This window comes from Oncorhynchus tshawytscha, linkage group LG31 (genome assembly GCF_018296145.1).
Source record: "Oncorhynchus tshawytscha isolate Ot180627B linkage group LG31, Otsh_v2.0, whole genome shotgun sequence".
NCBI lineage: Eukaryota > Metazoa > Chordata > Actinopteri > Salmoniformes > Salmonidae > Oncorhynchus > Oncorhynchus tshawytscha.
This window is the reverse complement of record NC_056459.1, coordinates 9,905,861-9,921,338: the sequence shown is the minus strand read 5'-3', so window position 1 is coordinate 9,921,338 and position 15,478 is coordinate 9,905,861. Positions and strand designations below refer to the sequence as shown.

At 48.0% G+C, this 15,478-nt stretch overlaps 1 protein-coding gene across 1 annotated transcript in view; it reads right to left on the bottom strand.

Annotated features, from left to right (window-relative positions):
• Positions 1–2,357: 2,357 nt before the first annotated feature.
• The window catches only part of plekho1a (pleckstrin homology domain containing, family O member 1a), a 26,568-nt gene continuing 13,447 nt past the window's right edge, over positions 2,358–15,478 (bottom strand). The window contains exons 4-6 of the mRNA XM_042310573.1: positions 4,797–4,901; positions 4,042–4,143; positions 2,358–3,891 (exon numbers count right to left, since the gene is read on the bottom strand). Coding sequence (XP_042166507.1) covers positions 2,593–3,891; positions 4,042–4,143; positions 4,797–4,901 — 1,506 coding nt within the window. The 3' untranslated portion in view covers positions 2,358–2,592. The remainder of the gene's footprint in view (positions 3,892–4,041; positions 4,144–4,796; positions 4,902–15,478) is intronic.

Below are 15,478 nucleotides of genomic sequence, written 5' to 3'. Positions count from 1 at the left end.
TCAATTAACCAAAACAATAGAGGTATTCTGAGTACAAGCAGGAGACCATGTTACATGACCAGAATAATAAAAGTACATTTAATAGAGCGAAGTAGTTAGCTACTTTAATATCCTTGCAATCAAAGTGGCCTTGTGGTCTGTGAGTTTCAGCTATAAGTTTTGGGAATCCAATTGGTGACATTAATCAGTTTGATTGCATGATGTAAACAGACATCTTGAGTCTGTCCCTGGAATATTATTGCTCAGTTTAGGACAGAGAAGGGATGAGGAAACAGCTCATTATCTGACACGCTCACAGTAAGAGAAAGATCGCCTTTGTATTCGGTCTCTGAGAAGACCAACAACTACAGTACTAGGTTTCTGACACCAAGAGACTGGGGAAATTCTTGATGTTTGAAGGTCATTGGACTTGACTGCAAGTTGTCAACAACTGAAGCTAACCGAAAGAGAGCAATCCCAGGCAGCTTCTCCACATAGGAATTTCGCAAGGAAATAATGCTCCTTAGACACTGTTTCCGCTCAAACACATTTTCATTCCATTCGTCCATTATAAAAAAAGCATTTAATATTTATGTTTACAGTACAAAGTATTTTCCAATGAAACCTAATCCACCTCTGGCGGATAATACATGTAAACACACGAGCAGCATCACTTTCCCTGGTGGTGTCAGTGTTACAGAGGCACGGAAACTCTGCTCTTAGCCCTGTTAATGCCTCTCAGTCTGTCACCCACTCATCCACGAACCAGGATTGAGCCATGGTCTGCTCCTACAACCCAGAAGCCCATCCCTCCATTCACAGTGGACGACAGAGCCATTGACAAAGGGAAAAAAATGAGTGCACAGAAAATATATTATGGGTTTAAGGTCCATCCAACCTATTCAAATCAGAAAGCAAACGGCAGTGATAATGAAATTATTATTTCACTACTTGCTCAACTTGATTTGACTAGTATACAGTACACTGCATTCAGAAACTATTCAGACCCCTCCACTTTTTCCACATTTTATTACGTTACAACCTTATTCTAAAATTGATTCAATTTTTTTCCTCGTCAAGCTACACACAATACCCCATAATGACAAAGCAAAAACAGGTTTTTATTTTTTAAATAAAAAAAAAATTAAAAAATGAAAATATCCCATTTAGTATCCAGACCCTTTATTCAGTACTTTGTTGAAGCACCTTCGGCAGTGATTACAGCCTTGAGTCTTCTTTGGTATGACGTGACAAGCTTGGCACACCTGTATTTGGGGAGTTTCTCCCATTCTTCTCAGCAGATCCTCTCAAGCTTTGTCAGGTTGGATAGGGAGCATCGCAGTACAGCAATTTTCAGGTCTCTCCAGATATTTGTTAGATCGGGTTCAAGCCCGGGCTCTGGCCGGGCCACTCAAGGACATTCAGAGTCTTGTCCTGAAGCCACTCCTGCGTTGTCTTGGCTGTGTGCTTAGGGTCATTGTCCTGTTGGAAGGTGAACCTTCGCCCCAGTCTGAGTTCCTGAGCAGGTTTTCATCAAGGATCTCTCTGTACTTAGCTCCATTCATCTTTCCCTCGATCTTGACTAGTCTCCCAATCCCTGGCGCTAAAAAACATCCCCCAGCATGATGCTGCCACCACCATGCTTCACAGTATGCATGGTGTTGGCCAGGTGATGAGCGGTGACTGATGTGACGCTTGGCATTGGGGCCAAAGTGTTCAATCTTGGTTTCATCAGACCAGAGAATCTTGTTTCTCACGGTCTGAGAGTCCTTTAGGTGCCTGTTGGCAAACTCCAAGCGTGCTGTCATGTGCCTTTTACTGATGAATGGCTTCCGTCTGGACACACCATAAAGGCCTGATTGGTGGAGTGCTACAGATATGGTTATTCTTCTGGAAGGTTCGCCCATCTCCACCGAAAAACTGGAGCTCTGTCAAAGTGACCAGCGGGTTCTTGGTCACCTCCCTGACCAAGGCCCTTTTCCTTCGATTTCTCCGTTTGGCCAGGCGGACAGCTCTAGGAAGAGTCTTGGTGGTTCCAAACTTCTATTTAAGAATGATGGAGGCCACTGGGTTCTTTGGGACCTTCAATGCTGCAGCAATTTTTTGGTACCCTTCCCCAGATCTGTGCCTCGACACAATCCTGCTCCTTGACCGCATGGCTTGGTTTTGCTCTGACATGCACTGTCAACTGTGGGACCTCATATAGACAGGTGTGTGCCTTTCCAAATCATGTCCAATCAATTGAATTGACCACAGGTGGACACCAATCAAGTTGTAGAAACAAGGATGATCAACGAAACAGGATGCACCTGAGCTCAATTTCGAGTCTCATAGCAAAAGGTCTAAATACTTATGTAAATAATACATTTGAACAATTCTCATTATTTTAGAATAAGGCTGTAACGTAACAAAATGTGGAAAAAGTGAAGGGGTCTGAATACTTTCTGAATGCAAGGATCAAGATAGGAAAGTGCAAAGGGAGCAATACAGCCTAAAAGCTTTGTACTTCAACACTGGCATGTTATGACAACAAAATGTGACAAAAATGTATTTACTCCATGCCCCAAGTGCTCTTTTATTTTCTCTTTGTTTGGAGACAACCCAGCGTGCTTTTCAGCTGTGGTGGCGACAGAGGCATGCGTCCTCCAGCCTATAGTCCGGTGGTGGTGTTGGGGGACTGTCTATTGTCTTCTTTTCAGAGCGGCGGTTTAGTGACTGCGTCTGCAGCTCCTTCACCTCCTCCAGCACCTCCTTAGCCTGACGCCAGGAGGAGACGGCCTCCTGCAGAAGTCGCTCCGCCTCCGCCCGTCTACTCTCCAAATCACAGTCACTGAGAAGTGAGTGTGCACTCTTACTATGCAGTGAGTCATTACCCTTCAGACGGGGCGAGTCAGCACCTTTCAGGGAAGGTGAGCCGATACTCTTCAGACTTGGGGAGTTCTTACCAATTATATTTGGCGAGTCCTTACCCCTCAGAATAGTATCCTTGATGCGAGGCGAGTCAGAACCCTTCAGACTTGATGAGTCAAAACTTTTTGAAAAGGGTGAACCAATGTTCTTGAGACGTGGGGAGTCAGAACCCTTCAGACTTGGCGAGTCTGTTTCCTTGAAACTGGAACAATCCGAACCCTTCATACAGGGCGAGTCAGTAACCCTGAGACGGGGAGAGCTGTTACCCTTCAAATTAGGAGAGTCAGCCCTCTTTGAATGGGGTGAGTCTGTACCTTTTGAGCGGGACTTCTTGCCCTTCGTACGAGGTGAGTCTTTCCCCCTCAAACGAGGCGAGTCTTTCACCCTCAAACGAGGGGAGTCACTACTCTTACTGCGAGGTGAACCTGAGGCCCTGGAGTGAGGAGACTCAGAGCCTCTTAAATGGTACAAACGGGGTGAGTCAATGCCCTTTAGATAGGGCGAGTCTAAGCCTTTTGCACGTTGCAGTTCCTCCAATCGCATTTCTTCCAGCAGCTCCTGAGCCCTCTGCATTTTCTGGGCAATAAGACTCTGCAGTGGTCCGACAGGCTGGACAGGTTCACCTATGGGGTGAGGGTGAAGGACACCCCTGACTGGCCGCAAGGAAAGGACCTCGTCCATGGAGGCGCAGCGGCTCCTACCTTGGGCACTGAACCTCTTCCCTGGTGGAGGGGTACGGGATTGAGCCTCAAGATGGTGCACCCGGTCCCAGGAGAGCTCACTCCCGCAAGGCAGGCTGCCCGTCTTGGGTACCTTTAGGTCCTTTGTGGTGACACAGAGTTTGGAGACGTCTGTGCCAGAACGCTGACGACATGTGGTCCATTTGTCTAGGTCAACCCTGAAGTTATTTTCCCAGAAGCCTTCTTCCTCATCTTCTGGGGTGGAGTCATCTTCCTCGTGGACAAGGTCAAGGGTCAACATTCCGTCTGATGAGGTGGATGCCTAGGGGGAGCACAAGAGAGTTTAGCATTCAACGGAACAGACCAGGATAATCCTTACAATACAAACAGTATAATTCCTTGTTTGCCTTCCAAAAATATAATATTGACTTGGAACTGAATTGTCAATGTTGGCCAAGGTAGCAACACCCACCACAGCCAAGAGATGTCCCCGGGTGGGCAAGCGCCGTGCATGGGGAATCTTGGCACGATCACGTGTAGGGTGCACCAGGACACTGTCCTCTTCAATTGTAACCTAAGGAGACAATCGAAGAGACCGAGTCATTTTTTGACAGTCAGCAAAACAGAAATGTATATTTGTGGAGGGAGAGTTATGGGAATGTAATGTACAGAACATGATGTACATTAGAGTAGAGTACATTGTAGGGCGTTGACAGAGGATTCTTACTATCAGGGCGGCAGACATGATGCAGAGTTCATTCTCACTTCTTGACGAACTCTAGCTACGGAAGATGGATTTTCACCCCATAGTGTGTGATGGGGAGTGAGCCACTGTTTGATCGCGAGGCACTGGGAAAACATGTGGGCGTCGGCAGGGACGGAGCATTAACAAGGACTCTGTTCCCGATGGAGATGGATGAGTCAGCGAGATATAAACACTTTGATCTCTCATCCACGCCTGGGGAGATTGAATTGACGTGTTTCCCGTATTAATAGATGTAGGCTGTGATTTTGTCCAAATTCACCAATTTTACAGTGTGCTTAGTAACTGCAAGGTTAAACATTTTTAGGGCTGGCTGTGGAGGCATTTGGAGGTTTCATTCATAAATGTTGCACGCGAGACACGCTAATGAGAGAGAAAAATAAGAAAAGCTTTAGAAAGCTGGGGAGAAGTGAGAGCTAGCGAAATAGAGACAGGGAAGGGGAGGAGAAGAGTGACTGACCTACCTCATCAAAAATGCGGTTCTTGGCTTTGATGATGGCTGTATTGAGGGCATTGACCCACGACTCCTTCTCCTCGGGGCTAACAGCCAAAAACACAAGATTGGGAACCTGAAGACAAAAAGGAAAGAATCAATTGATTGGTTGAAAGAAGATGAGAAAGTTTAAGCTACTCCACCCCTCCTTCTTAAGTGTGCGCTTGCACACTCCCATCATGGATTTGAAGGGAATAAATTGGTGTAAGCATTGTTTAGAGAGATTTGTGAGAGATGGAGAGGGGCACAGAAAGCTTAATTTTTTGCACTAACTCTCTTGCACTGACTCTATGCACACATACTGGACTCTACCCATACACTCACACATACTTACACTGATACCCCAACACACACATACACACATACGTGCACACTTGCATACTCACACTTACCACATACACTCATTGGTCTGTTTATTAGGCACATCCATCTAGTACCGGGTCGGATGGTCCCAGCCAGCCTAAATTCTTCAGGGCATGGAAACATTGCTCAAATGGTATCAAGTGACCTAACGTGTGCCAGGAAAACATTCCCCATACCATTACACCACCGCCGACTGCCTGTACCGTTGACACCAGGCACGATGAGGCCATGGACTCATGCTGCTTACGCCAAATCCTGACTCTGCCATCAGCATGACGCAACAGGAACTGGGATTCGTCGGACCAGGCAATGTTTTTTTACTCCTCAATTGTCCAGTGTTGGTGATCGCGCAGTCAGGTCACCTGTGATACAAGTCAGTATTCAACGTATATTCGTATCTGAGGACGCCAGGAGACAACGTAGAAACCGGCCACTAGGGGCAACAGTGAGGGTTGTCACCTTCAAGTAGGTTTCGGTTTTGCTAGGGCATTGTGGATGGGGATGGCAGATGGGTGTAGGCACCTACCTCTGATTTCCAAGGTTGCAAGTTTGAATCCAGCGATTGAAAGTTGCTTTTGATAATTTTGCTTTAAGCTTATCCCAAACCTTAACCATTACAGTAACCATTCGGAGTTAATGCCAAACCTTAAGAATTTGGAGGTAATGCCTGAACTTAACCCTAAACTTGCAAATTCAGAGTTAATGCCTAAACTTACCCTTAAACACTTCGAAATTTGACGTTTGGAACAACTTCAAAATTTGACGTTTGAGAAACATGAATGTCCAATTCTGATGTGAGACTGTGAGAGCTGGTAGAATTGCGTGCCCACTGGAGCCGCTTCTTCTTGTTTTTAGCTGATTGGATTATTAAATTAATAAATATTGTAAGACACCAACCATCTGCCTCCTGTGTCTGCATCTGGGTCTTGCCTTGTGCCTTGATAGTACGAACTGGCCATGACAGACCCAGCAGACTTGGACCAGCTCCGCCATGCTGTCTCCCTGCAGGAGTTGTTACAGGACCTTTTGGAAGGGCTCAGTTCCTTGACGGAATGCCATGACCATGGGTTAAAGGCTATTATGGAGCAAATCAGGGAGTTAGCTCAGAGACTGTCTGCCACCTCTGAAAAACCTCAATCACCCAGGAATTTTTCCCTATTTGTGGTGAGTTTGTACAGCTTATCCTGTTATCCTGACTCCCCATGAACCCCGCTTACCTCCTCCAGAGTAATATTCGGGGAATCCTGGTATCTGCCGGGGTTTCCTTTCTCAGTGCTCGCTTATTTTTGAGCTACGGCCATCTTCGTTTTCTTCGGACCGATCAAAGATAGCGTGTATAATTACGCTAATGTCGGAAAGGGTGCTCTCCTGGGCTACAGCAATTTGGGAACAACAATCTGCCATTTGCGGTCATTTGCAGGAATTCATGGCAGAGGTGAGAAAAGTTTTTGAGTCTCCAGTATCTGGAAGAAAGGCGGCCAGCAAACTGCTTGACTTACGTCAAAACTCCCGTAGTGTGGCAGACTATGCGGTGGACTTTCGCACGTTGGCCGCTGAGAGTGCCTGGAATCCGGAGTCTCTTTTTGCTGCTTTTCTGCACGGATTATCTGAGGAGGTAAAGGATGAGCTAGCTGCTCGGGAACTGCCAGTGGACCTCGACTCTCTTATCGCCTTAACCACTCAAATTGATGGACGCCTAAGGGAACGCAAGAATGAGAGGTCTGGTCTCGGGCACACTCGTGCACTCGATATGGCACGTTCACCTACTATGGAAACCGGATGTCTCCGAAGGCAGCTCTTCCGAGAGGAGTTGAAGTCACCCGAGCTCTCTCGTGAATCTACGACAGGTGAGTTGGATACTCCTGAGCCTATGCAGTTGGGAAGAATTAGGCTATCAGTTTGGGAGCGCTCACGGAGGATGAATAATAACTGCTGTCTGTACTGTGGAGGGCAGGACATTTTATTGCTACCTGCCCTATTAGGAAACCCTTGTCTCTAGTGGGTACCAGTACTATGGTGAGTCAGACTGGGAGTTCCCTAATACCCATCACCCGCACACCCCTTTTTGCTCTTGTTCTGAGTTCTCATTGACACTGGGGCTGATGAATGTCTTATGGATTGCGCGATAGTTTCGGAGCTTGGTTGTCCCACGCAGCCTATCTCTGTGACCATGGATGCTAGGGCACTGGACGGCCTCTCTATAGGGGAAGTCACCCATAGTACTGTGCCCGTTCAATTATGGGTTTCTGGTAACCACAGTGAGACAATACAGGTTCTCCTCATTGCATCTCCCCATGTTCCAGTTGTTTTTGGATTTTCCTGGCTCCAAAAGCACAATCCTGTGATTGACTGGACCACAAGCTCCATCCTGGGTTGGAGCCCATTTTGCCATTCCCACTGCCTTCAAGCAGCACAGCCTTCCCCTAGTCGTCTTCCTCAGGAGGTTAGCAAGACTGTTATCCCGACGGAATACCATGACCTCCTGGAAGTGTTTAGCAAGGAACGTGCCCCTGCACAGTCCTTATGATTGTGCCATTGATCTTCTCCCTGGCACTACACCACCTTAGGGTCGGTTGAACTCTCTGTCCCGACCAGAGACCATTGCTGTGGAGGAGTATATAGAAGAGTCTCTGGCCGTCCCTCCGTCTTCATCTCTTGCCAACGCAGGGTTTGTCTTTGTGGAGAAGGACAAGACCCTGCGTCCATGCATTGACTACCGAGAACTTTACGATATCACTGTCAAAAATCGTTATCCCCTACCTCTCCTTGGCATTTGAATCTCTCCAGGTGGCTACCATGTTTTTCAAGTTGGACCTTTGGAATGCCTACCACCTGGTTCGGATACACGAGGGGGATGAATGGAAGACAGCCTTCAACACAGCCAGTGGACAATATGAGAAGCAGGTCATGCCATTTGGACTCACAAACACCCCCGCTGTCTTCCAGGCTTTGGTCAATGATGTGCTTCGGGACATGCTAAACTGGTTTGTGTTAGTCTACCTGGACAACATCCAGTTTTTTCCCTGATCTGTCCAAGAACATGTACTCCACGTCAGACAGGTCCTTCAGTGCCTCCTGGAGAACTGTTTGTGAAAGCCGAGAAGTGTGAGTTCCACCGCTCTTCTATCACCGTTCTGGGATATGTCATGGCTGAGGGAAATGTTCAGATGGATTCTGGATAGGTGAAAGCAGTGGTGGATTGGCCTCAACCAACGTCCAGGGTGCAGCTGCAACGGTTTCTTGGTTGTACAAACTTTTACTGCCGTTTCATTCGGGATTACAGCACCCTGGCGGCCCACCTCTCGGCACTCACCTCCCCCAAGGTACCGTTCAAATGGTCTCCAGCTGTCGACAAAGCCTTTGTGGACCTGAAGCATCGGTTCACAACAGCACCCATCCGCATCCATCCGGACCCCTAGTGTCAATTTGTGGTGGAAGTGGATGCTTCAGATGTTGGAGAGGGGGCCATACTGTCCCAGCGATCTGCCCGGGACCAGAAGCTTCATCCCCTTGGGTTGTGCCGTGGCGGAGATCTTTGTGGGCTATACTCGGCCTTGTCTCAGGATGGTAAGTGGTGGATGAAGATATCCCTCTAGTGGTGTGGGGGCTGTGCTTTGGCAAAGTGGGTGGGGTTATATCCTGCCTGTTTGGCCCTGTCCGGGGGTATCGTCGGATGGGGCCACAATGTCTCCCGACCCCTCCTGTCTCAGCCTCCAGTATTTATGCTGCAGTAGTTTATGTGTCGGGGGACTAGGGTCAGCCTGTTATATCTGGAGTATTTCATCTGTCTTATCCGGTGTCCTGTGTGAATTTAAGTATGCTACCTCTAATTCTCTCTCTCTTTCTCACTTTTTCTCTTTCATTCTTTCTCTCTCTCAGAGGACCTGAGCCCTAGGACCATGCCTCAGGACCTCCTGGCCTGATGACTCTTTGCTGTACCCAGTCCACCTGGCCGTGCTGCTGCTCCAGTTTCAACTGTTCTGCTTGCGGCTATGGAACCCTGACCTGTTCACCGGACGTGCTACCTGTCCCAGACCTGCTGTTTTCAACTCTCTAGAGAAAGCAGGAGTGGTAGAGATACTCTGAATGATCGGCTATGAAAAGCCAACTGACATTTACTCCTGAGGTGCTGACCTGTTGCACCCTCGACAACCACTGTGATTATTATTATTTGACCCTGCTGGTCATCTATGAACATTTGAACATCTTGGCCATGTTCTGTTATAATCTCCACCCGGCACAGCCAGGAGAGGTCTGGCCACCCCTCATAGCCTGGTTCCTCTCTAGCTTTCTTCCAAGGTTCTGGCATTTCTAGGGAGTTTTTCCTGGCCACCGTGCTTCTACACCTGCATTGCTTGCTGTTTGGGGTTTTAGGCTGGATTTCTGTACAGGAATTTGTGACATCAGCTGATGTAAGAAGGGCTTTATAATTATAAATACATTTGATTTGATCTCTGTGCTTTCTTTTCCCATCGTCTCAGGAAAATGTTGGGAGTGGATTGGGGTATTGAGAACCTGATTCGCGAGGCGCAACGCTCCCAGCCTGGACCTGAAGGGGGCCCAGCTAACCGGCTGTTTGTCACTAACCCAGTCTGGTCCCGGATCCTGGAATGGGCTCATTCCTCCAGGTTGACCTGTCATCCAGGGTCCCGTCGTACACTAGCCTTCCTTCGACAACGTTTCTGGTGGCCCACAATGGTCGCTGATGTCTCTGCCTTTGTCACCGCATGCACTGTGTGTGCTCAAAAAATGGAAACGTTTCCCCGGGTTCTCCAAGGCCGCCCATTTCATCCCTCTCCCCAAACTACCTTCTGCCAAGGAGATGGCCCAGCTTATGGTGCAGCATGTCTTCCGGATCCATGGACTCCCGGTAGACATGGTCTCCGATCAGGGTCCTCAGTTCTCGTCTCTCTTCTGGAAGGCATTCTGCACCCTTATTGGGCCGTCGGCCAGCCTGTCATCCGGATTCCATCCCCAAACTAACGGTCAGTCGGAGCGAGCCAACCAAGACCTGGAGACCACCTTAAGGTGCCTGGTCTCAACCAACCCCACTACCTGGAGCCGTCAACTGGTCTGGGTGGAGTATGCCCGGAACACTCTTCCCAGTTCTGCCAAGGTACTCTCCACTGGAGAAGAGTCGAGTGCTCCATGGGGTATCAACCTCCACTCTTCCCTGAACAAGAGCAGGAGGTCAGCGTACCCTCGGCCCAGATGTTTGTCCGCCGCTGTCGACGTACCTGGAGAAGAGCCAGGGCGGCTATTCTCAAGACCAACTCCAGGTATCGTCGACAAGCGGACCGTCGCCGGACCCAAGCTCCCTGCTACCGCATTGGGCAGAGGGTATGGCTTTCCACTCGGGATCTGCCCCTTCGGGTAGAGTCCCACAAGCTGTCTCCCCGGTTCATTGGTCCTTTTCCCATCTCCAGAGTTCTGAGTTCCACTGCTGTCCATCTTGTGTTACCCCGTACCCTCCGTATTCACCCTACCTTCCATGTGTCTAGGATTAAGCCTATGTCTCACTGTCCTTTGTCTACTGTCTCCAGCCAGCGTATACGGTGAAATGCCTCCTGAAGGTTCGACCGCAGGGCAGGCGTTTCCAGTACCTGGTTGACTGGGAGGGGTATGGCCCGGAGGAGAGGTGCTGGGTCCCTGCTAAAGACATCTTGGACCCGGCCCTCATCGCCGATTTCCACTACCGACACCCTGGTCAGCCAGTTATGCGCCCAGGTAGGGCGCCAGGTGGCGGCACTGTCACGCCCTGATCTGTTTCACCTGTTCCTGTGATTGTCTCTACCCCCTCCAGGTGTCACTTATTTTCCCCAGTGTATTTATCCCTGTGTTTCCTGTCTCTCTGTGCCAGTTCGTCTTGTATGTTAGTCAAGTCAACCAGCGTGTTTTTCCCGTTCTCCTTTTGCTATTCTCTTTTTGATAGTCTTCCCGGTTTTGATCCCTGCCTGACTCTGGACTACTTTCCCGCCTGCCTGATCATCCTGCGTACCCTGGCCTTGATTCTGCATGCCCTTCAGTACCTTTTGGACTCCGAACTGGTTTTGACCCTTTTGCTGGTCCACGACCATTCTCTTGCCCCACCCTTTTGGATTAATAAATATTGTAAGACTCCAACCATCTGCCTCCTGTGTCTGCATGTGGATCTCGCCTTGTATCATGATACTGATAGGAGTGGATCCCGATGTGGTTGTCTGCGGCAATAGCCCATCTGTGACAAGGACAGGCGAGTTGTGCGTTCCGAGATGCCGTTCTGCACCCCACTGCCCCATTATTTGCGACCCTCCTGTTAGCTTGCACAATTCTTGCCATTCTCCTTCACTTCTCATCAACAAGCTGTTTTTGTTTGTTGCACCATTCTTGGTAAACCCTAGACACTGTCATCCATGAAAAGCCTAGGAGGCCAGCCAGTTCTGAGATAGTGGAACCGGTGCATGTGACTCCATTTTTGTTAACTGGGTAATGTACCTAATAAACTGCCAACTGAGTGTACGCTGCTGCTACTGTCTATTATTATGTTGCCTAGTCACTTTACCCCTACCTACATGTACATAGCTACCTCAATTACATCGTACCCCTGCACCTCGACTTGGTACTGGTACTCCCTGTATATAGCCATGTTATTTTGACTTGTTATTTTGACTTGCCCTGCCTACACCCGCCCCTCTGGAAACCTCTTTGTTAAGGTTTGTGTCGTGCTTATGTTTGCAATACTGACAACAAAGTTTGTATATGTGGATAATGTATTTTGTGTAAAACATATAAATAGTGGCAGGGTCTACAGGAAATCCCGGACTACAAGAAGAAAACCAGCCACGTCACGGACACCGACGTCACGCTTCCAGACAAACTAAACACCTCTTTGAGGATAATACAGTGCCACCATCTAACAAGAACTGTGCCCCCTCCTACCCCCCTACCCACTCTCCTTCTCCGTGGCCGACGTGAGTAAAACATTTAAACATGTTAACCCTCACAAGGCTGCTGGCCCAGATGGCATCCCTAGCCGCGTCCTCAGAGTATGCGCAGACCAGATGACTGGTATGTTTACGGACATATTCAATCGCTTCCTATCCCAGTCTGCTGTCCCCACATGCTTCAAGATGGCCACCCTAGACCCACTTCAGTTTGCATACCGCCCTAACAGGTTTACAGATGACGCAATCGCCATCACACTGCCCTATCCCATCTGGACAAGAGGAATACCTATGCCAGAATGCTGTTCATTGTCTACAGCTCAGCATTCAACACCATAGTACCCTCCAAGCTCATCATCAAGCTGGAGGCCCTGGGTCTCAGCCCCAACCTGTAATTGGGTCCTGGACTTTCTGACGGGCCGCCCCCAGGTGGTGAAGGTAGGAAACAACATCTCCACCTCGCTGACCCTCAAAACTGGGACCCCACTAGGGTGCGGGTTCAGGAGGTTGAAGAAATGTGGCTTGACACCCAAAACCCTGACAAAGTTTTACAGATCCATATTTGAGAGCATCCTGTCGGGCTGTATCACAGCCTGGTACGGCAACTGCTCCACCCTCAACTGCAAGGCTGTCCAGAGGGTGGTGAGGTCTGCACAACGCATCACCGGGGGCAAACTACCTGCCCTCCATGACACCTATAGCACCAGATGTCACAGGAAGGCAAAAAGGATAATCAAAGACAACAACCACCTGAGCCACTGCCTGTTCACACCGCTATCATCCAGAAGGCGAGGTCAGTACAGGTGCATCAAAGCTGGGACAGAGAGACAGAAGCTTTTCTTCAGTCTCAAGGCCATCATACTGCTAAACAGCAATCACTAACAGAGAGGTTGCTGCCTACATGGAGACCCAATCACTGGGCACTTCAATAAATGGATCACTAGTCACTTTTAAACAGTACCACTTTAAATAATGCCAATTTAATAATGTTTCCATATCTTATATTACTCATTTCATATGTACATACTGTATTTTATACCATCCACTGCACCTTGCCTATGCCGCTCAGCCATTGCTCATCCATATATTTATATGTACATATTTTCATTCCCCCTTTAGATTTGTGTGTATTAGGTAGTTGTTGTGGAATTGTTAGATCACGTGTTAGATATTACTGCACTGTCGGAACCAGAAGCACAAGCATTTCACTACACTCGCATTAACATCTGCTAACCATGTGTATGTGACCAATACAATTTGATTTGATGTAGCCAACTACCCCCTGAAAAAGAACATGAAATCCTGCTTACGCTTACTGATGCATGGAATGCAATAGTTTGAACAGTTTTGTGTACAACATGAAGTTTGTAGGCTACACCATTGACCAGACAAAGGCGATCAAGGAGGGGGACCAGCAGCGAAGCAGTCAGCACAGCAGCTACGTAGGTACCAGAGTGTGCACAACAGCTACGTAGGTACCGGAGTGTGCACAGCAGCTACGTAGGTAACGGAGTGTGCACAGCAGCTACGTAGGTAACGGAGTGTGCACAGCAGCTACGTAGGTAACGGAGTGTGCACAGCAGCTACGTAGGTAACGGAGTGTGCACAGCAGCTACGTAGGTAACGGAGTGTGCACAGCAGCTACGTAGGTAACGGAGTGTGCACAGCAGCTACGTAGGTAACGGAGTGTGCACAGCAGCTACGTAGGTAACGGAGTGTGCACAGCAGCTACGTAGGTATCGGAGTGTGCACAGCAGCTACGTAGGTAATGGAGTGTGCACAGCAGCTACGTAGGTAACGGAGTGTGCACAGCAGCTACGTAGGTAACGGAGTGTGCACAGCAGCTACGTAGGTAACGGAGTGTGCACAGCAGCTACGTAGGTAACGGAGTGTGCACAGCAGCTACGTAGGTAACGGAGCGTGCACAGCAGCTACGTAGGTCGGAGTGTGCACAGCAGCTACGTAGGTACCAGAGTGTGCACAGATAGCTACGTCAGTCCGTTAACAGCAGCTACTATAGGTAGCCTTTATTGTGCACAGCAGCTACGTAGGTAAAGTGTGCACAGCAGCTACGTAGGTAACGGAGTGTGCACAGCAGCTTACGTTTAGGCAAAACGCCATTCATTTTCCCAGTGTGCACAGCAGCTACGTAGGTGCCTAGTGTGCACAGCAGCTACGTTGGGTACAAAAACTCAGTGTGCACAGCAGCTCGTTTGGTAACGGAAAGGTGCACAGCAGCTACGTAGGTAACGGAGTGTGCACAGCAGCTACGTTTGGTAACGGAGCGTGCACAGCAGCTACGTTATGGAGCGTGCACAGCAGCTACGTAGGTAACGGAGTGTGCACAGCAGCTACGTGGTAACGCTTGTGCACAGCAGCTTTAGGTAGAGGAGTGTGCACAGCAGCTACGTCTATGATGAGTGTGCACAGCAGCTACGTAGGTATCGGAGTGTGCACAGCAGAAAACAAGGTCTGAGGTTAACACAGGCTTAGGAGATCTTATACATTTTGTTCTATGAGATAATATCAGTCCGTTAACATGACCTCTATGAATTATGAAGCCTTTATTAAGTGCTTTTTTAAAAAAAATGACATAAATGCTTCAAGATCTCCTAAGCCTGTGTTTACCACAGACCTTATTTTCGGAGTTTATCCAAAAACGCCATTCATTTTCCCATAGGCTTTGTCCAATGAACCATGGCGGAATTAGTGCCTAGAAAAAGACTCCATTACTATTTATCTCTATTGGGATACAAAAACTCAGTATCCGTAGCCACTCAATTATCTTTAACTCTGCTTTGTTGGGAAAGGACTTGTAAAGTAAGTATTTCACTGTAAGTCTACACCTGTTGTATATGAAACAGGTACATTTGATTGTTTTGATTTGAGCTTGTACTTTATGCCTCATACTCTCTCTTTATAGAGAAACCACAAACTATGTCTGATGATAAGCTTGTACTTTGTCTCATACTCTCTCTTTATAGAGAACCACAAACTATGTCTGCTGATAAGCTTGTACGTTATGTCTCATACTCTCTCTTTATAGAAAACCACAAACTATGTCTGATGATGAGCTTGTACTTTGTCTCATACTCTCTCTTTATAGAGAACCACAAACTATGTCTGATGATGAGCTTGTACTTTGTCTCATACTCTCTCTTTATAGAGAACCACAAACTATGTCTGATGATGAGCTTGTACTTTGTCTCATACTCTCTCTTTATAGAAAATCACAAACTATGTCTGATGATGAGCTTGTACTTTGTCTCATACTCTCTCTTTATAGAGAACCACAAACTATGTCTGACGATAAGCTTGCCTCAAGTTTCAGTTTTTAACAAAAGAAAACTTCAAATGCATTTTCAGC